A 19738-nucleotide genomic window follows, 5' to 3' on the forward strand; every position below is an offset into this window, starting at 1 on the left:
TTGCTGCTACACATATATTCTGTTTGCAGACACTAAATATATACATATAATATATTCAGACGTTATTTTGAAAGTTACAACTGGAAGTTGCAATTTTATCATATATCTTCCCAGATTGTTCCGAGGAATAACTTGCATAATTAACGTCACTCTTGAGCGGGCCAATGCTTGATTTTCAGACCTCATATATCTGCTACATGGCAGGATGCTCGCGTTTCATTCTAATCAGCTATGCTGCTTGAGGTTTGGATGTAGCTGCTATCGATGGATAGAGGAACCATGAAAAAAGTCGGACTTATAGGAGTGCTTTTGTTGCCCCAGGTGAGAAAATACCTGCATGTTTATTTTTGATCTATATACCTTAAGATCAAGTGCGTTATTGTTTGCTCATTTACAGGCAAAATCGTCGTCAGGGTGTCATCCTCATATTCATCTTGTGAAAGAGGAGGAAAGGTGCATTGCAGATCTGCTACTTTATAAGTCGGAAAGAGCAACAGGTGAGTTCATCGTTTCTAAATTGTGGATTTTCCATCTATTGTGTTGACGTAGAATTAAAATACATTGAATAATTTAAGATGCCACTTTCTCTTAGAATAGAAAATCTCTTGAAGTAAGCTTTTTGAACTTCCCAGAAACTGTGTGCAATGTTTTAGTGACACCTAGTGGTCACATAACATAATGAATGTATCGCATACGAATCCAGATGTGGTGGTTGTGGCAAAGTAACAAAATATGTGCTTTATGTTCCACCCATGAAGAAAACAACAACAGCGTACTCTGTAAGGGCATGTGGGACGACCTGAACTGCTGGCCGGCTGCCTCTCTCGGGCAGACCGTTACTCAGCCGTGTCCGGAGTTTTTCAACTCGGCCGGTGAGATACAAACACGCGCACATCCACGCAGACAGCGGTCTACACGTGCAACAAAACCCCACGTTCGCGAGCACCATAAACACCAGGGATCCGCTCTCCCACGAAGCTCCAATAAGCAGCCGGAAGACTTGATTGCTGTTTTGCAGGTACGGTGCAACGCAACTGCACGGCCAGCGGCTGGACCGACCCGCTCGTCCCACACGAGGACGCGTGCGGCTACACGTTCAACGAGACGCTCCACTTTCTTGGAGAGGTTGGTGGTGTCCAACGCGCAGTTAATCGAATAGAAATGTGGGGGGGGGGGAGCCAATAATTGTTTTTAATTTTAGTCACATGAGAAGGTTTGCACAACTTTGGGTAACTTTTTTTTATAGCACCTTTCTTTTCCTTTTTGTCTAGTCCTCAGACGCCCACACGTACTTCTCCTACGTGAAGACCATGTACACGGCCGGCTACGCGCTCTCCCTCATCTCGCTCTCCATCGCCGTCACCATATTCTGCCTGTTCCGGTGGGGATCCCCTTTTCCTTTGCCCCCCCTTCCACCCCTCCCTAATGCATTAAACCAGCGAATGTTAACGTGCCCCCAGAAAGCTCCACTGCACCAGGAACCACATCCACATCCAGCTGTTCGTCTCCTTCATCCTGAGGGCCATCTTCATCTTCGTCCGGGACTCCCTGCTGTTCACCGACGAGGAGCTCTACCACTGCGACCACTACCCGGTGTGGACCGGGTGCGCGCCGTCTTTCCTTTGCCCGCCCGCGGGACTCGAACCGGTGGATAACGCGCGCGTCTCCTGTTCGCGTGCAGGTGGCTTGCAAGGCGGCGCTCATGTTCTCCAACTACTCCATCCTGGCGAACTACAGCTGGCTGCTGGCGGAGGGACACTTCCTCTTCACCCTGGTGAGCCGCTCCTTCTTCTCCCTGAGGAAACACCTGGCCTGGTACATCGTCCTGAGCTGGGGTAGGGAGACGCGATGACGGAAATCGAGCGCGCCTCTCAGACTCCTGTCGATTTAACCGAGATGTATTTCCATCACATCAGGCTTACCTCTGACTGTCATTGTCTCCTGGGGATGTGCAAAGTATTTTTATGAAGACGAGGGGTAAGGGGACGTTGGCAAAGATTCTGTTATTTATTAAGTGCGTGATGTTTAAAAACATTCTTATTTTCTTATCTTCTTTTCATTGCCGTAGTTGTTGGGAAACTAGGACCCATGAATGGATTTGGTGGATTCTTCGAGTGCCAGTCCTTCTGACTATTTCCGTAAAGAAGCATTATCAAAAACAAACACACATTGCATTTCACAAATTTCCCTAAAACGTCTCAACTACATGCACAGGGCATAACAATAGTGTTTTATCATTTCAGATGAATTTCTTCTTTTTCTTGGGAATTTTGAGGATACTGGTGAGCAAACTGCGGATGCCAGATGCACAGAGGAATGAATTCTGCCAGTATAAGTGAGTGGAGACACACGTTTAACACGCTATTTGCTAATCCCAGTAAAACGTGGATGCAAGGTCCATTTATTGCTAAAAGCCGGTTCCCCGTGCAGGACACTGATCAAATCCACCTTCTTCCTGGTGGCTCTGTTCGGTCTGCACTACATCCTGTTCGTCTTCCTGCCCGTGGAGGTCAGCAGCTCGGTCTTTAAGATATGGACGTTCGCCGAGCTCGCCCTGTCGTCCACACAGGTACGTCGCAGAGATCTGAGAATGACCAAAACAGCCCCACGCTCCCTGACCCCCCTCTCCCTCCTCTTCCTCTCCTCCCACGTCCTCGCAGGGTTTCGTGGTGGCCGTGCTCTACTGCTTCATGAACGGAGAGGTGAGAACCGGTCAAAAAAAAAAAAAAACCATTGAGCTACAAACATGACTAGTGTGGGATTGAATGGAAAGAGCACGCCCCCCGCCCTGTCCCGTCCCCCTCGTCCTCCAGGTCCAGCAGGAGATCCAGAGGAGGTGGCGGAGGTGGCGGTTGACCCAGCACCTGCCCAGCCGGCGCCGGCGGCAACAACACGGCTCCATCAGCCACAGCGGGTCGCCCCTCACGCAGGTGTCCCTGCTGCCCTGCTCCACGGGCGGCCCGACCGCCAGCGGACTCCCCGTGGACACGCTGGAGGTGTGAAGCCAGGAGGGGGGTGTTGTGCTGTGGCTTTTAATGCTGTTGGATTGTATTGTATATATTATATTATATATAATGTGTTTGGTTGTATTTGTAAAGGCTGTTTGGCCCTGAGACAGACGCAGTGATTGTTATCGATAGCGTGTATACGGATGCTCTTTATTTAAGCTGTTTTTATACGTAAATGGACAACGTATTCGCACTTAAACAGTAAGACATTTTAGGGAATGTTTCTTGCTGAGAGTTGGAAGAGAAGATTACCATCACTCTTATGTACATATGGAGCCAGCGGGCGATCAGCTTAGCTTGAGCGTCTTTTTTCCTTCTGTCAGCAAGAAAGCAAATGGGTGTTTATTTCCTAAAATGTTGCTATTCCTTTACAAGCTTTTTGGTTTTAACCAACTTACAGTACCAGAAAGTACTCCAGACTGCTCTCACGCATTTCATCCATGTCTTAGACAGTAATAAAGTATCAGAGTGCAGCAGCTACTCGGTCTTGGTGAACCCGTATTCTTTCTTCAGATCCTCCACCAGGTCAATGTAGGCGATCATGGCTTCTTCTTTGGACAGACCTGACGGTTAGAAAGCAACAAAAAAAAAAATCTGTTCATCCATGTGAAAGGTAGAATATGTATCGTTCATTTCATGCATCTCCTCTTTCTTTGGTTGAACGTTTTAGAAATCAGACCTTTCTTTGCATGCCACCCGTCCCATTTCCCTCGTCCTGCGAGGTCAAACATCCCTGGACGGTCTGTGGATGCGAGAAATAAACCATAAATAGCTGGAACAAAATGTATTTCATTTCATTCATTTCATTACTTTTACTTAAATTCAGCATTACAGGCTTTCAAACATTTAACCCTAAAACATTGAGTTAAAAAAGGTTAAATCTTCTCAAAAGATTAAATTATAAATAATGAATAAATGACCAGATGGGTATGGCAGTGGGAACTCTGGTGTGATACATTAGAAAACCACACCAGAGTTCCTATATCAACGTATCATTGTTCACAGAAAGACACCTAACTGGTTGGACCTCATTTTTTCTCACCCTGCTGGGACTCCTCCTGCGGGTAGAAACTGGACGACTGAGCGTCTCTCTTTTGGGTCTCCATGTGGATTTTACAACGTTAGAACACGGCCGCGCTCCAGAGACTCACCTATGTTGACATCGCCCACCGTGGCCTGCTTATATAGACCGTACAGATCTGCCAGTACTCCGTACCCGGGTCTCTGGTGCAGGACCTTCACCTCCTCCACCGCTCTCTCAAAGGATTCCTGGTGGGATGAGAACACACACACACACACACACACACACACACACACACACACACACACACACACACACACACACACACACACACACACACACACACACACACACACACACACACACACACACACACACACACACACACACACACACACACGACCCAACAGCTGGTGAAAGGTTATATTTTCAAACCAGACTTCCTTCTGACTTTAGTTCTAGTTAAATGATCTCTTAGCCTCGAAAAAAAAAAAAAAAGTCTGCTGGCTTGTACCAGAAACTCCAACGTAACGCGAGCAGTGGCGGCTCAGAACAAGGAGACAGAGTACTTACATTCATGACTGCAACGGCAAACTGACACGCCTCGCCGCCGCTGCAAAGCTTCTCCGTCCGCACTCGTCCAACCCGTCCCAGCGTTCTTCGCGGTGTAGTAAAGTGGGAGGTGGCTTATTAAAGGCCACGCCGTCATTACGGACAGCAGGAGGCCGACCGCGTTACAGTTAACAATTAATATTAATGAGGGAGCAGCACATGACTTCATTTAAAAAGATATAACCCACAAAGAATTTCACTCAATATGAAAGCACTAGAGTCTAAAATATGTGAAGGCATGGCTTGTAATCCACAATAATTACACTTAAGTTGAAGTAATTTAGATTTGAAATAAAATTCAGTGACACTTTGACGGGGATGCCGAGCACACAGAGCACCTCGTGGTTTCCTGTTACACTTGCAGCAACATAACAGGATAATGACGCCTTTTGTAGTTTTAGAGAATACAAAAGGTTGTGTGATACGACTTTCAGCCACAAGGTGGCAGCATCTACACGTTTCCTGATCTGATGTAAGACCCTTTGGTCAGATCTGACCAGATTATCCCTTTAATATTTAACTAATGAAGAGGTTATATTTCAGCCTTTGACACAGATAAGAACTTCTCTCATAAAGAACAAGTACAGAGAAAATGTTTTATTCTATCTTCTAGAAATTTCCATTTTAATTCTTTACATTCATGACTTCCGAGGTTGGAAAGTCTGGTAACACTATTTTGATTCAGATTCTACTGATCACGTAACAGAATGACCTTTGGCAAGAAAACAAAACTAAGAATACCAACGAGGAAGAAGGAAACAAAAACTGCTAAACACAGCACAGCGTCTCATGCTCATATTATAACAGTCAAACAGAACAAAAGAGTTCTGATCAGCAGGTTGGTTTAGCTCCGAAAGGTAACCATGTTTAAAAAATAAAACAAAATTTCTTAATAACTTATCCAAATTCGGCAATGAAAAGTAACAAATAGCAAGCGAGTGTGGCAGCACAGAAGAGTTTAGTAACAACACCTGAGTGAGAGCACTGATGATGACGGGCTGAGGCTGCTTCTAATGATAAGAAATAAAATTTCAGACTCAAATGTGAATTTATGCAAAACTCCGTTGTGCTGCTTCAGCAGTAAAGGCTTCAGTAGCTTCTGTCCCGGCTGCATGAATGGAACCAGAACCAGAAGCTGTTCTCACTGGTTCACGTAACAATAGATCAAAGTAATAAGCGGAAAGACCAACTAAATACCCGATAGCGACGATGCATGGTGCAATAAAGTGGAGGACCACAGCTCTACTGGTCCATCTTTTGAACAGACACTCACACGTCTCTGAAACTCCCCAAAAGGCCTTCGAGAGGAGCCTTCAGTACATTCCAACGGTGTATAAATCCTTCACCCCCTGTGCGACCTGCGGCTTTTAATCACGAGCGCACACCTACAGACGCCTTTTGTCCGGACCCTCACACGTTACTGAACTCCTCCAGCCCGTTGCGGCAGCATTCCTCCTGCGGGGCGAAGCGCACGTGGCGGCTCTTCTCCCAGCCGCGGCGGATCATCCGGAGCCGACGGGCCACGCAGGGCACGAGGAGGGCCAGGCGGCCCAGCAGGACCGCCATGGGGAGAACCAGGACCAGCACGAAGGTGGGCGGCAGGAGGAAGGGGTACCGGGCCGGGTCGAAGGCGCGGTCCCAGCCGAAGAGCAGCGTGTGGAGGGTGGCCATGGACAGGGCGCAGTAACCCAGTGTGGACTGCGGGGGGCGAAACAGGGGAAGGAAAAACAAACAAATATAACAATGGTCCTGTCCTCTAAATATATGATACGCGGTTTAAATGAAAAATAAAAAAATGTCAGGGATTTTCCCTTGAAGTAACTCTCCAGCTCACAGTCCAGCCGGCCGACTGCATTAGCTTAGAGTGTTACAGAACGCGAGGAAACACTCCGACCTGCCACTCATGACCCGATGAACCCCACCAGTGTGTTTGCTACAACGTGCCCACGGGGCACGCTAATTAAAAAAAAAAAAAAAAAGACTTCCCAAGGTTGAATCGGGCAGAGGCCAAGCGGTTAATTCCTTGCTTTCGAAACACGTCGCAGAGAACAGCTGCGACAATAACTGCCGTGGGTTGATGGCAAAAAGACGAAAGCATTCCCGCCGCCTTTTCTGGAGAACTGAAGGGAGGGTTGGAGGATGGTGGTCCTTGAATAATTGACTGTTCACAGCAAACAGTTTGAGAGAAATCCCAGGAAAAGTCCTCAGAGATATAAACATACAGACTGGAAAGCGCTGTTGGTCTTTTTGTGGGGTTTTCCTCGACAGGAACAGCAGGTCTGAGATTAGGACATATACTCAAAAACTAATCCACGGCACATTTTTGACATTTCTGTGAAGTAAAACGAACTAAAAGGACGGCCATACGCTTTATGCATACAGTGACCAGTTGGTTTTGTAGACAATTACAAAAAAAAAGGCGCCGGTTAAATGGACTTTGGGGGCAAAGGCTGATTCTCAGTGTGTAGTCGGTAGATCACGCACGGGTCTGATGCTCAAACACGATAAACACCACACAGGCGCGACAGCTCTCTCTCTCACACACACACACACACACACACACACACACACACACACACACACACACACACACACACACACACACACACACACACACACACACACACGTGTGATGCGGTGTGTTTGCTTCTCAACGCGCCGGCTGTCGGCACACGGCTAATCTGACGGCCGACGGATTAGCCGAACGCAAAGATGAAAAGGGGAACACCGACGGGGCAGCGAGCGCTGGGGGAAATGGAAGGCCGCCGCTGGAGGGAGCGGAGTGGGGATGTTGGGAGAGGTAGAGGGGGGGAGGAGGGGGATGTTAAGGAGCAGCCGGAAAAAAAAAAAAGGAGGAAGCGCATGAGTCACGACACTCCTGATGGCTTTGTCACAGTCCGAGTTTAACGGCAAATCTGGGGCAGCTGCAGGAGTGCAGAGGCAGGGTTTGCGTGTCGGAGACGCGGCGTGCATCCGTCTACACATCATCAGCGCGACGCCTGTTTGATTGTGTGTCAAGTGCCACGGCTGGCAGTCTTTGGCCATCAGTCCGTATTAATCCAATCTGACTCTCGTCCTGCTGCGGCCAGAAAGAATAGAACGCCGGCCTCGGGGCGGTACGTGTTCATAGATAAAGGGGGCCACTCAGGGGGGGAGGATATTATTGGCGGGATTAAAACGATCCCTGATTGTGTGTCTGCGCGTACCTGTATGAAGGTGAACTCCCTCCAGTTGATAGTGTTGGCCACCGAGGGCAGCGAGGTGACGGCCAGCAGGGAGAGCAGACCGAGGGCCATGATGCCCGCCGAGACGTACAGCTCCATCCTCCACACCTCCTCCTCCACCCACACGGGCCCCTCTTTCACCTGGACGTCACACAATAAAAAAGGCGGCGTCCTTGTGGTGTCTGACGCCATGTGCTGCACAGACAACCAGTGTGTGTGTGTGTGTCGCCCCCTCTCACCTGTCTTGCGGCGATGAGCAGTTGGAAGCGGGCGGACTTCCTCATGGGGAGACACAGGCTGTAGACGGCGTGCAGCGCCGCGCACCAGAAGCTGCACAGCCCCATCTGCTTCCTGCTGGTCAGCCAGCGGTCCAGCCAACCGGGGAAGCGGTTGTACTTGGTGCCCCACCACAGCTGGAGGAGAGCGGCGCACAATCCGGGCAGGTAGACCAGCGACAGCATCACCAGGGAAACGGCGGGGAGGGTGACGTTCACCGTCTCGATGGGCATTTTGTAGAACACGTTCTTCCCCGCCACGACGTAGGGCCGCAAGACGTCGCGGAGGAAGTTGTACGCGTAGAAGAAGGCAAAGAGGGACAAGGTGCAGATGACGGGGATGCGCCAGGAGGGGAAGAGATAGAGGGGGAGGTTCTCGATCTCCAGGGAGGAGGCGAGGAGGCCCCGGTCGACGGGGACGAAGCCCAGTCTGCGACAGAGCTGCATCACAGAGCACTTGGCCCGGCTATCGTCGCCGCACAGGAAAATCTGCAGAGCGGTAGAGACGTTGGGTTGGAACACTCCCTTAATCTTTCCTTTTCGCCATAACTCTGCAACACAAAGGGCAGCTTGTGTATCCTACCTGCCTGCTGCCGTCCTGAGGTCCCATCTGGAGCGTCCAGGCCGATACGGTGTTGAACCCTTTAACCACGGAACTCTCCGGGAACAACTCTGCCAGCTGCTCGGCGTTCGAGAGCGTGTCCCGTTTGATCTTCAAACCGTTGCTGACGTCCACCAGCGTCTTTCCAGCCAGCGTCGGCCTCAGTTCAACCAGCGTGGCGTGGTGCTCGGGGAACACCGCGACAAACACCACGTCCGCCTTGCTGGTTGCCTCCATCTGCGACATCAGCTGGAGGACGGAGGCAGAAGTGGTTACACGCTAAATACATTCAAAGGCTCAAGACTCACATTAGCAAAAAAAACGTTATATCGGCGGATAGAAAGACACTTCAATGCTTTGTTTTGTATACAGCAACATAACAAAACCTTTAGGCTTCAGGATTTGTTGAGTCAAAATAAAGTGCTTTTATTATAGAGTTGTGTCCACTACTGTATTTTCTTCTGCTCAAGAACCTCTGCTGCCGTCTAATTTACTAGAAGTTTATTAAACAGGGACAAAGTTGTTGGTTGGTTAAAAGTTCATGCAAAGGCGCATTTCACGCCATCGGCACTTGACGTGATCGCTCCGTCCCCCTGCTACGAAAACAGCGCAGCGTGACCTTGGAGCTTGTCTCCACAATCCGGCGCGGTTCTTCGTGGGCCGTTGCTTCAGTGCCTTTTCGACTGAACACCTTTAAGTTACTTAAGAACATACAATGCAAAAATCTACAGTCTTATCTCGCAGCCTCTTTCTGAAACGTCCTTCGTTCCATGGAAGCCAACATCACTTTTAGGCTGAATGTGGTTTTCTTATACGTTCCTAAAACACAAGGCGGTTATTCTTTGTTGTTTCCGACTTTCCGAGTGCGGTAATTTACTCTTTACGAGCACACTAAAGGAAAAGAAAGCTAACGCACACTCCCATTCCTATCTGTTTAGGATAATAACAGTTATCCTGCCTCACGGGTAAATACAGAGTAAATACATCATTATCACCATAGGGAGAGGAACCAAAACACCAATTAGGTGGCGCGTGTGAATGTGAGTGTCAGTGCCGTCACCTCGGCCTCTTCGGGGAACAGAGCCGCAGAGAACTTTGGGTTTCGACTCCCCACCACCACTTGGTAGCCGGAGGCCACCAGCCTTCTGGCCAGCGAGCGGGAGAAGTCGCCCGTGCCCAGAATACCGATGACCGGACTGCAGAGTTCAGACGCAGGGGCCTGGAGCCGCCTGGAGCCGCCTTCCTCACCTCTGCCTCGGATTAAAGGCCGCGCCATCTCATCGGGCATCATACACCGGTGAATCTGCAGAGAGGGGACGTGGACCGCTTGGCTTATTTATTTAGACCCATACGAACTCGACTGGTTCCTAAAATCAGGGACATAGAGAGGGTAATAAAAAGGCAGAGCCCTTTGGATGGGGCTTTGGGATATTTACCTACATGCTCTGACAAATACGTGCTTCTTCTCACATAATAACACCTTTGTCCCTCATCTGCTTTGTCCTAAATCCATATATGGTAAATGTTTCTTATTTTGACGACTCTGTTAGGGGCCATAATATGAAAATATTAACAACAACAACACATAGTAACAACATGTAAGCTTGCGAATCATACAAAACGAATTATTCGTAAACAAACTAACGGTAATCAGCCATTATTAGTACTAAATCATCACCAGTGCTGCTTTTCTATAGCATCCAGTCAGAAACAGTGTCAGATAACGTTGTAAGCTTTAGCCGACCCTCGAGTCATTACACTTAATAGCAGCAAATCCACGCTCATATTCTCCTGCGGAAATAAAGGCGAATTGACGCCACCTAGCTTGTTGTCCTTGAGCGAACTCGTGGAAACTTCCCCTCGGAATTAAGTTCCCCTGCTTGACAAACAGCACGACGCAAGCGAACATACTAGAACGTTTGGATGACAACGACAGCCGTACTTCACCGAATCAGGCCTCTGTTAGTCCTCACGCGGTGGTGTTTCCGAGCTACTCTCAGAAACTTGTCCGTCCCGCTCCTGCGCGCGGTGAACTTTTCTTCCTGATAAGGTGACGCGGCAGCCGAAGCCACGCCCCCTCTGGGCCACGCCTACACATGCGGGCAGGCGATAAAGAGAAAGAGAGAGGTGTTTGTAAATGATGTAACTGACTTTTGGCATTACACCAAGGACAACAAAAACTGGCTGCGAAGGGCTTTGCATCAAATATGAATAAATGAAGACAATGGGTAGTTTGGTTTGAAAAATAAATATTCTTCATTACTGACATTTCCATCACTCCTATTTGTGTAATTGTGTTTATTGATAATACACTTATGCCAGTATGCAAAGATGCTAAACTAAGAAGATGAAAAAACATTTAGCTGGTAAACGCTGAGCATGTGTTAGCGTCGTGTTAGCGTATCATATTAGTGTGAGGAGGTCAGCGTTTTGCTCAAAGCAGTCTCTCAGAGACAATATCACGGCAAAATGTTCTTGGTCCTCTTTTTGCTGCAGCAATGGTCTGGTTGTCTGTTTCACAAATTGTATTCTGTTGAACAAAAATGAAAAGAAGTAAAGTGTAATAATTTTTTTTTTATGTCTCAGACAAATAGCAGTTTCTCACTGGACTCCATCTGCTGCTGTCGGTATGTTTGATAAACAGGCCGTGAGATTGGAACCAAAAAAAATGCCGAAGCGTTAAAAAGATGTCTGGCCGCGGGCAACGTGCTGTCAACATGACTTCATCAAGTCTGCCTTTGCCACTTGCAAAAGGTTGAACCCCTCCGGCTCACAGCACTGCATCAGTGTCACCACACACAACCCCCTCCCACACACACACGCACACGCACACGGTGCCAGCATGCCACCCTCTCTTTCACTGTCTCTAGGCCATGGCCTCGTGTTTGTTTACACCGCTTAAAGGAGCTGTGTTTTGCATTCTGAACACTAATAGAGCAGCAAACAAATATTTGCCATGTAAAGATATTTATAGCCGTGTCAAAAATGAGCAGAGAATGAAGTCGCTCCCCCTCCGCGTGTCGTTATGCGGCCGCTGCGTCCTTTGTTGACCGAGCGGCGCACCCATCCTCAAGTTCCTCTCGAGCGGCGGCCATGTTTGGGCGTGCCACTGCGTCACATAGAGAGCCAGAGTAGCGTCAAATTAGTACAATTTAAGAATGTGAATATCTAATATGTTGATTGTTCATTCGTAGGTATCGATTACTGACGTCTGCCGGTGTGAAAACCCATTAATCTAATCAAATCAATTGAAGACATTCTGATCCTGGGGGACCAATTCCCTATGAGACAAGCCTGGTGATCTGGTTTGCAGTGGCGCAAACAGCAGGGCCTCTTAATGGACTATTATTATCACCACGGCGATCACGTGGTCAGATGGGAAGTATTGTGTCAGGGGAGCGAGGGCACGGTCGTAGGCGGTTAGCCTGAGGTGGACAGGTCCGGCCATGTGAACGTCTGACAGAGCTTCACTGTCAAAGCGTTACATGGGGGAAGACATTTCTTTCTGTGCTTTCGAGGGCGGCGGTCCGCTCAGTTCCCTTCGTCAGGGATTAGGGACGCACGTGGAGACGGGAGCTGATGTTGCAGGTTCTCACCGCTGTGGCTCAGTCAAACGTTTCCCACGGCAAAGTAGTAAACACAGCAGAGGAATTCCACATGCAGATCAGAGTCCTTCCACTGGTCACCTTGAGCAAAGGTAACGACTAAAACGAAGGAGGGTTACAGTTTCCTCATCGCTCCAATCAGATCGGATGTTTTCATCTGCTGGCCCTTTTCTTCTCTTCGGTGGAAACACAATGATACAGACATTATTATCCTAATTGTTTGGGTTTTGTTTCATTTTTTCCATCCACCGGGCAGTTTTCCGTCGCCGCGGCCTAAAGAAACAGTTCAGTGTACTAACCTCGAGCAAAGGTCACTCTGGGGAGCGCGCGTGCCTCACTGACATTTTTTTTTTTTTTGCAGATAATCATAGTCATCTGTGGCGGATGAAAATTCTAAATGAATTCCCAGCGATGTCGAGGCTGTCCTCACTTTAAACACACACCCCCCCCGCGATGTTCACCTTCAGACACGGCCCGAGACATGTGGAGTCAAAGCTGAGCTGAGCACGGCCAGAAAATTGCTATGAAGGTAGGGAGGGGTTTTTCTGGTTTTTCTGCAGTGTGACTGCGGGGCTTCGGCTAAGCCTCGTCTACGGCCTCTGAAGATTTTTCAACATCGGCGTGAGCTCTAAAGCCTCGCGTGTGGATGTGGGGTCTGCGCTCCAATTCCAGGTGCTTTTTTCCCAACTGGCACTTTTGAAGTATTTCAGGTCTTTCATGGGGGGAAATGGGGCGTGGGGGAAATTTAGGTCCGGGGACAAAAAATCCAGAGACGCTTCTACTTTCAATAAGCAAATGATCTGCCGCTCCTCTGAAATAAACCAACCACTCATAGTGTGTAGAAAATGAGAGGCATCGATTTTCAGGAAACCTGGTGGATGGGTGCAGCTCGGGTCCGCGGGAGGAGCCCACTTGGCTCCCGGAGCCGATCCAAACCACAGGGCTGCCCCACAATTTAAGTGGCATCGGCGGCGCCCTCCCTTCAGCTGATGTGCTCATGGTTAGAACAAGTGCACGGTGGCCTCCCGGGAAAGGGTGAAAAAGAAGAGGCTAATGAGGTGTTTAAGACACATCTGTATGCAACAGAGTAAGGATTGCCTGCGCACAGGGCAAATTTTAATTTGCCGGAGAATAAAAATGCAAAGCCCGTGGCTCTCCACCTCGCGAAACAAGACATCAAATAATCGCCCCAGCAGCAGGGAGCTCGGAGCTGAAGGTGTGGACAGCAGCCAGACATCTTCACTACATTTTCTGTTTAAATTATCGCCTACCCCCCATCCCCTCTGTCTAAATGTGTGCATGCGTGAGTTTGTGAAGTGACCAATGCAGTTGGTCATTTGATGTTGTCACCACAGTGAACCTTCCCCTCAGCCATCGACTTTGAAAAGACCCCCCGTGGAGCCAAACATCTGAATGTGTTTACTTTCTGTTTTCATCACAGGATTAAACTTGTCTTTAACATGTATTGCTTGGTTTTATTCATTGATGTTAAATACACCAATTGACATTTTGTGAAATCCTTTCTGTTGATTTATGGCGGAGTATTATAGATGAGATATAATGGCTCGCCCCAAAAAGATTAACAATATAAACACATTTTTCAACACTGACTTATGATAATTTGTGGATTGGTTCGACATAAATCCAAATCCTAATCTTGCAACTGAAGAATTTATGGATCCGTGGGCAGAGGGGAATGGGTAAAAACATTTTATGGTAATGTTTGACCTTTAATGTATTCCACTTACACATAAACCAGCTGGTTGAGACTACGACCTCAATCATTTGTCATTTTAAGGTAGTATATTTATTCATAGAGTGAAGCATTCAAGTTGGATATTATCTAAATGTAAATGTAAATATGAGAGTCTTCTTTGTTTTATGCGTATTTCTCCTGCAATTTTAAATAACAATTGCACGGCCTTTAAACTTTACGCACCAACTGTACCTCTGGTCAAGACAGTCAAAATAAAACGCAGCACTTCCTGTCGCACATTAAAAAATAAAACCATTGTTTTATCTGTTTGTATATTAATTACGTCTTCTAAAAAGCATATTTTGCAGTTAGCCAAAAGTTAACTGCGATATAACAGAATATACTCAAGTCAAGTGATAAATGCAGAATTATTACTGATATGGAATTATGCAGCCGGGTCACTGTCACTGTCACAGCCTTCAATAATTATTAATGATGCACGGTTCATGTTGCAGTTGAGGTGCAGAATTATAACCACTTCCTGCTGTCGGGCATCACCATGCGTCATGTTTCATAAACTGATCATTTGTAAAAGATTTAATCACTGTCAAAAAATGCAGAGCAGTGCAAAGTAAAGCGCCTCCCTCTGTAATGTGGTGGATAGGAAAGACAAAGGAAATGACAACATTTATAGGTATACAAGTACCTCTAGAATTGTATTAGAGTAAATGTGATTGCCCATTCTAAATATGACGCTAGGCAATGTGCAGCCTCCCATCTCAATGTATGCTCATTAAAAACAAACGTTTTGTGACCCGCCTGGCTTTGTGTCATTAAACAGCAGCAGACGTACGTCTGTTTCAATTTACTCAGCTGGTGTCTTTCTACTCTATATTCATGAGCGCTACCCGTCCTGCTGTTTTAATTTGAAGGCCATCTACCTCATCTTCCGGTCTCCTCCTCGCTCACTTCTGCCAGCTGGCCGCAGCTGGACCGCCGCTGTCCGCGCGCACCTCTCCATCCAGCCAGGACGCGCTCAACGCTCCCCGGTCACAGCCGCTGCCCAGGGGCCCGGAGCCGCCGATAGGAAGAGCCAGGCCGAGGCGACGCGCACGTCACCAACTTCTTCCCCGTTTCTTAAAAAAAAAGCCCCTTGCCTCTCCCCCGCTTCATCCGCCAAAATTCCCCCCCAGGGCGGCTGCGCGGGTTTCCTGTTGTCCCGCAGGTGGTCGGTCTTCTTGGTGACCGCCGTCGCGATGGTTCTGCTGGCTCTGGCCGTCGCCGTCCCGCTGCTTCTGCTGCGCGCACCCGCCGAGACCTCCGCGCGCTACTACGAGATGATGGGCACCTGTCGGATGGTCTGCGACCCGTACACCCCGAAACCGGGCGGCGCCAGCGCCGTAGAGGTGATCCAGAACGTGAACGGCGTCGCTCCGCAGCCGCCCATGGCGCAGGGGAGTCGCGGGGAGCCGGGGAGACCGGGCAAACCCGGATCCAGGGGCCCGCCGGGAGAGCCCGGACCTCCGGGTCCGAGGGGACCGCCAGGGCTGCGCGGCGACGGCAGACTCGCCCTCCCCGCGGTGACCGGGTCCGCAGGTCCCGAGAACGGAGAGACGGAGGGCGCGAACTCCTCCGCCAACGGATACCGGATCGCGTTCTACGTCGGCCTGAAGAACCCGCACGAGGGGTACGAGGTGCTGAAGTTTGACGACGTGATCACAAACTTGGGGAAACACTACGACGCGAACACCGGGAAGTTCACCTGCCACATGTCCGGGATCTACTTCTTCACCTACCATGTGTTGATGCGCGGGGGGGACGGGACCAGCATGTGGGCCGACCTGTGCAAGAACGGACAGGTGAGAGGCCAGCTGATCGCAATGGTGACGTATAGAAACCAAGCCAATGCAGGTCATTGCAGGGTCGTCACAATTTTACACACAACGCCTGGTTTCTTTTTTTTATTCCTTATCACCATTTATATGCTTCATAGGAAACGGTTTCATGGTGATATTTTGGATAATGACGATGTTTTTCGTTTTTTCACCAGTGGGGGATTAAATGCATGCAGGCTCTTGGTCAAATTTGACGATGTTGTTACCATCCTATTGTGGTTTTAACCTCTACTTTACCCAGCGTTCCCTTTGAATGTCTATTTTTAAAGCAGCACCACAGCTGTGTCTTTTGCCTCTCAGCCGTACGTGAACTTTGCAATGCTCTCACCAACCAAACAAAGTCCCAATCGCCCTCCTCCTCTCCCCCAGGTGCGAGCCAGCGCCATCGCCCAGGACGCCGACCAGAACTACGACTACGCCAGCAACAGCGCCGTGCTGCACCTGGACTCCGGGGACGAGGTCTACGTCAAGCTGGACGGCGGCAAGGCCCACGGTGGCAACAACAACAAGTACAGCACCTTCTCCGGCTTCATCCTGTACCCCGACTAGACGGGCAGCGCGGAGCCACCCCGAGAAACTGTTCACATCCAAAAGCCCCAACATGTTTTGCCCCGGTTTGAAGACACGCCTCCCGCCCGCACGCCCCGGCTTCTTATCTGCGTCCGTATGTTCCGTTCGTTTAGCGAGAGACCCCCTTTTCGTTCGATTCGACCCGAGTATTCGACTCCGCTGCTGTCACCAGAGTACGTATCTCACTGCCGCAGACCTACAGCAAAACACCCCCTCGAACGTGCCCAGAGCCGAGGACGCATCATTCTTAAGTTCCTTTGACACATTTATAAAAATACTGTAAGGGGGAAGCGGCGCGTAGCCCCCCAGAGCCGGCTGCCCACTGTGCGTATTAATGGCGCCGGGTATTCCAGGCTGGAATGGCAGCAGAGAGAAGGGCGGGAAAAGTAATAAGAAAATCAGGATATCCAGAGCCAACGTCAGGGATGAAGAGAACCTCACCCGGCGAGGACATAAGGCCCGGTCACAACGGTAATTTAACATGAGGACATTTTATGGCAACTTAGTGTATTCTTCTGCAGGCTCTTTTATTCAACTTGGTTGATTCGCACCGCCAGGAAAATTGTTTCACCAACTGTTTTACTGAAGGGGGGGTGGTTGTTCCCGGTAGTTACAAGGCGGGAGCCATTTAATTAAGCAGTGAATCGTTAGCGACAGATATTGAATCTGAAACTATTTTGATTTATTTTGATTTAGCGACTCAGCTATCAAGCTAACCAACCGACGGTTGGTTAGCTTGTAGCCACGACTTTTAAATGAAGGCCCGTGACCTTCTCTTTGACCCCAAGGGACTATGACACAAAACTACTGTGGCTGTCTACCGCTAGCATGACCTCATCCGGCTAGCCTATTAGCCGTTAGCTTTCCAGCCAGTCATCAATCTCCCACAACCAAATATTTTCCAGCGGTGTTCGTTTGGTTAATGAAATAAGGATACGTGAATAATTGTCATTCTTTTGTTTTACTTATTTATTTATTATCCGCCCGCACGTAAGCGCATCGTCGGCATACATGGCAAAATGGCGGCAACGTCTTAAACTGGAGCACCTGGATACTGGATAAGCCCGACCGGATATAGAAGATGCCATCGGCCGAAACGGTCCTACGAGGCCGGAGGGGCGCTTTCCAAACCGCGCCAGACGAGTCGTGTTCGGTGTTTCACTAAATAACCCAGTAACCACAAGTGAACGATAGAAAGTGTCTCGCATCAATATCAAATCGGTTCAATTTAGTTATCATGTATGCCAATAAATATTGTTTGACAAAATGTTGGCTTTGTGTGAACATCTCTGACCAAGTGACTCCAAGTGTTTTTGGACTTAATGTCATTGCTATATATATTTATATATAGATATAGATATATATTGTTCCAAATGTGTTGCATTGCACTGTGGCCTACAGTTTGGGTTCCAGGTGTCTCCCTGAATGTCTTCGGCTGTAGCTGGCAGACATTTGTGGTCAGTGAGCCTTGCTTAACGCGACTGCAACACATTCTTATCTTATTCAGTGATGGACAGATATTGAATCTGAAACTATTTGGATTTTTTATCATATTTGCTGCTTGTCTTTGTCATATTACAAAGCCAACAGAATATCTTCGTGTTCTCGATTTCCAGTCATAACAAACCAGCAACTTCAATACGTGACCTTAGAATAATTAAATAAATCTTCATAAATATAAAAGAAAAAGAAAATACCCAGCAGTCCTGGATACGGAAATAATGGATAAGGAAAATAATAGTTATGCACAATCCTAGTTCCAGGTTGACACAAGGAGAGGAGCGGTGTTTCTGACATGCACGTCTCAGTGCTTCTGCAGCTCGATTAGTAAAAGACGGCTTTGTGGCAATGGAGGGCGCGCTGTTAGCAAAAGGCCGTCTTTGGGAGTCCTCAGCATGGGGAAACATAAATAACATGCGCCTCTTCAGATCGTTTCAGATGTGAAAAACGTTGGCTGCCGGCTCCTCGGTTTCACTTCTGATTAAGTTGTATAAATATTGAAAAACTTGGCTGTAAGCCTTCTCTAAGATGATGTGGGTGTTTCATTTTTTTCAATATTCATTTTTTTTCATCCCCCTCGGGAACACACATTTAACAGCTGTTTACACAACAGCCCTGACAATGTAAATAGAAATAATGGAAAACAAATATTAGCATGACCGCCTAGACAAACCTCTATTAAAGTGTGGGCTTATTTTCATTTACTCTTTAATAGAGGGGACTGTGTTCTTCTAGTGCCGACAAAAACAAAAAGAGATGGTTTGGCCGTTAGCATGACACAGATTTATAGGGAAATACAGCCGGATGAAAAGTACTGGAAATGGTTAAGGATTTAATATGCAAAGATAATCTTCTCGTATAGCCAGGTCGAATCGCTGGGTCCAAAAAGAGAGAATCCGGGTGGGCTTTCACTTACAGGTAACACAATGGGCATTGTCAGCTTTTTTGTAAGTGTTACATATGTAAACAAACAGCCGTGTTTGTATGAGCAAGAGACGGTCAAGGTTTAAAGATGACCAGGACAGGGAGTTTGTTTGAGGACCAGAGGGGGTGCGGCGATGACGTCACCATGCAGAGGCCTCTCCAAGCGTTTAAAGATCAAAGCGTGATGATCTTGTACCGGCTCCTCAGCCTCCTCTGCAGACACATTTGGGATGAAAAGTGAAGCTGCTGACACCAACTGAGACATCAACAGCAGTGGGTGTCGACCGACAGCCAGACAGATGATCACGCACACACACACACACACACACACACACACGCACGTATACATAGAGCACGATAGATGATCATCCATCCCCCATGTCTGGGTGACAGTGAGGAATCGCTGACTGACGGACGGAGTAGTGAATTTCTCTGATGGATGAGATAAGCGGCACACACACACACACACACACACACACACACACACACACACACTGTGTTTAAGGGGATTCAGCTTGACAGGCAGCCGAGCAACAGGCATCCTACCAGAATACGCGTCACCAAGGCTTTTGTGATGTACACGGCTCAGTTGTCCCTGTAAACTATGATTCTTCTTAATTGAAAAACCCAGTGAAGAAAGAGTCCGCTCCAATGAAGCAGTTCCAGGGAAGCGCCTGAATGCCAATCGGCGTGAAGGATTGCCGCCGGCGAGCTGCACACGCAGTCCGCCAATCATCCGGGACATCCTTAAGGGCCTCTCCTTGTTCTTCCAACGCGCTGATTTTATCCCCCGCCACGACCGATCCG

At 48.4% G+C, this 19738-nt stretch overlaps 4 protein-coding genes across 14 annotated transcripts; 2 read left to right on the forward strand and 2 right to left on the reverse strand.

Moving 5' to 3' along the window:
* Positions 1 to 187: 187 nt before the first annotated feature.
* Positions 188 to 3494, forward strand: sctr (secretin receptor). Of its 2 annotated transcripts, XM_040176719.2 has the most exons (13): positions 188 to 321; positions 398 to 497; positions 759 to 872; positions 1019 to 1125; positions 1272 to 1381; positions 1461 to 1593; positions 1682 to 1835; positions 1917 to 1977; positions 2069 to 2138; positions 2244 to 2335; positions 2431 to 2569; positions 2661 to 2702; positions 2814 to 3494. In XM_040176719.2, exons 1-13 carry the CDS (start codon positions 265 to 267, stop codon positions 3000 to 3002), a joined length of 1368 nt encoding a protein of 455 aa, XP_040032653.2. In that variant the 5' UTR covers positions 188 to 264; the 3' UTR covers positions 3003 to 3494. The 2 variants fall into 2 exon arrangements, with proteins under 2 accessions (XP_040032653.2, XP_077955170.1); XM_078099044.1 differs by having other exon boundaries at positions 2431 to 2702; positions 2814 to 3127.
* Positions 3138 to 4750, reverse strand: LOC120819400 (acyl-CoA-binding protein). The gene is made up of 4 exons (XM_040176769.2): positions 4603 to 4750; positions 4160 to 4277; positions 3688 to 3750; positions 3138 to 3571 (listed from the first exon to the last, which is right to left on the reverse strand). The coding sequence occupies exons 1-4, from the start codon at positions 4606 to 4608 to the stop codon at positions 3486 to 3488; spliced, it is 273 nt and encodes a 90-aa protein (XP_040032703.1). The 5' UTR covers positions 4609 to 4750; the 3' UTR covers positions 3138 to 3485.
* Positions 4751 to 5223: 473 nt separating this feature from the next.
* steap3 (STEAP family member 3, metalloreductase) lies at positions 5224 to 10831 on the reverse strand. 10 transcript variants are annotated; one of them, XM_040176673.2, is made up of 7 exons: positions 10689 to 10831; positions 10178 to 10284; positions 9802 to 10044; positions 8724 to 8990; positions 8105 to 8629; positions 7848 to 8006; positions 5224 to 6339 (listed from the first exon to the last, which is right to left on the reverse strand). In XM_040176673.2, the coding sequence occupies exons 3-7, from the start codon at positions 10030 to 10032 to the stop codon at positions 6052 to 6054; spliced, it is 1470 nt and encodes a 489-aa protein (XP_040032607.2). In that variant the 5' UTR covers positions 10033 to 10044; positions 10178 to 10284; positions 10689 to 10831; the 3' UTR covers positions 5224 to 6051. The 10 variants fall into 10 exon arrangements, with proteins under 10 accessions (XP_040032607.2, XP_040032599.2, XP_040032591.2 ...); XM_040176665.2 differs by having other exon boundaries at positions 10684 to 10825; XM_040176657.2 differs by having other exon boundaries at positions 10653 to 10820.
* Positions 10832 to 15005: 4174 nt separating this feature from the next.
* Positions 15006 to 17774, forward strand: c1ql2 (complement component 1, q subcomponent-like 2). The gene is made up of 2 exons (XM_040176755.2): positions 15006 to 15901; positions 16307 to 17774. The coding sequence occupies exons 1-2, from the start codon at positions 15299 to 15301 to the stop codon at positions 16484 to 16486; spliced, it is 783 nt and encodes a 260-aa protein (XP_040032689.1). The 5' UTR covers positions 15006 to 15298; the 3' UTR covers positions 16487 to 17774.
* Positions 17775 to 19738: the final 1964 nt, after the last annotated feature.

The sequence above is a fragment of the Gasterosteus aculeatus genome, chromosome 1 (genome assembly GCF_964276395.1).
Source record: "Gasterosteus aculeatus chromosome 1, fGasAcu3.hap1.1, whole genome shotgun sequence".
In the NCBI taxonomy this organism is placed as follows: domain Eukaryota; kingdom Metazoa; phylum Chordata; class Actinopteri; order Perciformes; family Gasterosteidae; genus Gasterosteus; species Gasterosteus aculeatus.

Bases quoted from the DNA above. Each gene is read 5' to 3' on its own strand.
- sctr (XM_078099044.1), top strand. From the start codon at position 265: ATGGATAGAGGAACCATGAAAAAAGTCGGACTTATAGGAGTGCTTTTG. The intron at 322-397 runs GTGAGAAAATAC...GCTCATTTACAG, and splicing joins GAGTGCTTTTGTTGCCCCAG to GCAAAATCGTCGTCAGGGTG. The intron at 1,126-1,271 runs GTTGGTGGTGTC...CTTTTTGTCTAG, and splicing joins CGCTCCACTTTCTTGGAGAG to TCCTCAGACGCCCACACGTA.
- LOC120819400 (XM_040176769.2), bottom strand. The intron at 3,751-4,159 runs GTGAGTCTCTGG...TCGCATCCACAG, and splicing joins GGTGGGCGATGTCAACATAG to ACCGTCCAGGGATGTTTGAC. The intron at 3,572-3,687 runs GTCTGATTTCTA...TCTAACCGTCAG, and splicing joins CGGGTGGCATGCAAAGAAAG to GTCTGTCCAAAGAAGAAGCC.
- steap3 (XM_040176673.2), bottom strand. From the start codon at position 10,032: ATGATGCCCGATGAGATGGCGCGGCCTTTAATCCGAGGCAGAGGTGAG. The intron at 8,991-9,801 runs GTGACGGCACTG...TCCGTCCTCCAG, and splicing joins TGTTCCCCGAAGAGGCCGAG to CTGATGTCGCAGATGGAGGC. The intron at 8,630-8,723 runs GTAGGATACACA...ACCGCTCTGCAG, and splicing joins CTCAGGACGGCAGCAGGCAG to ATTTTCCTGTGCGGCGACGA.
- c1ql2 (XM_040176755.2), top strand. From the start codon at position 15,299: ATGGTTCTGCTGGCTCTGGCCGTCGCCGTCCCGCTGCTTCTGCTGCGC. The intron at 15,902-16,306 runs GTGAGAGGCCAG...CCTCTCCCCCAG, and splicing joins ACCTGTGCAAGAACGGACAG to GTGCGAGCCAGCGCCATCGC.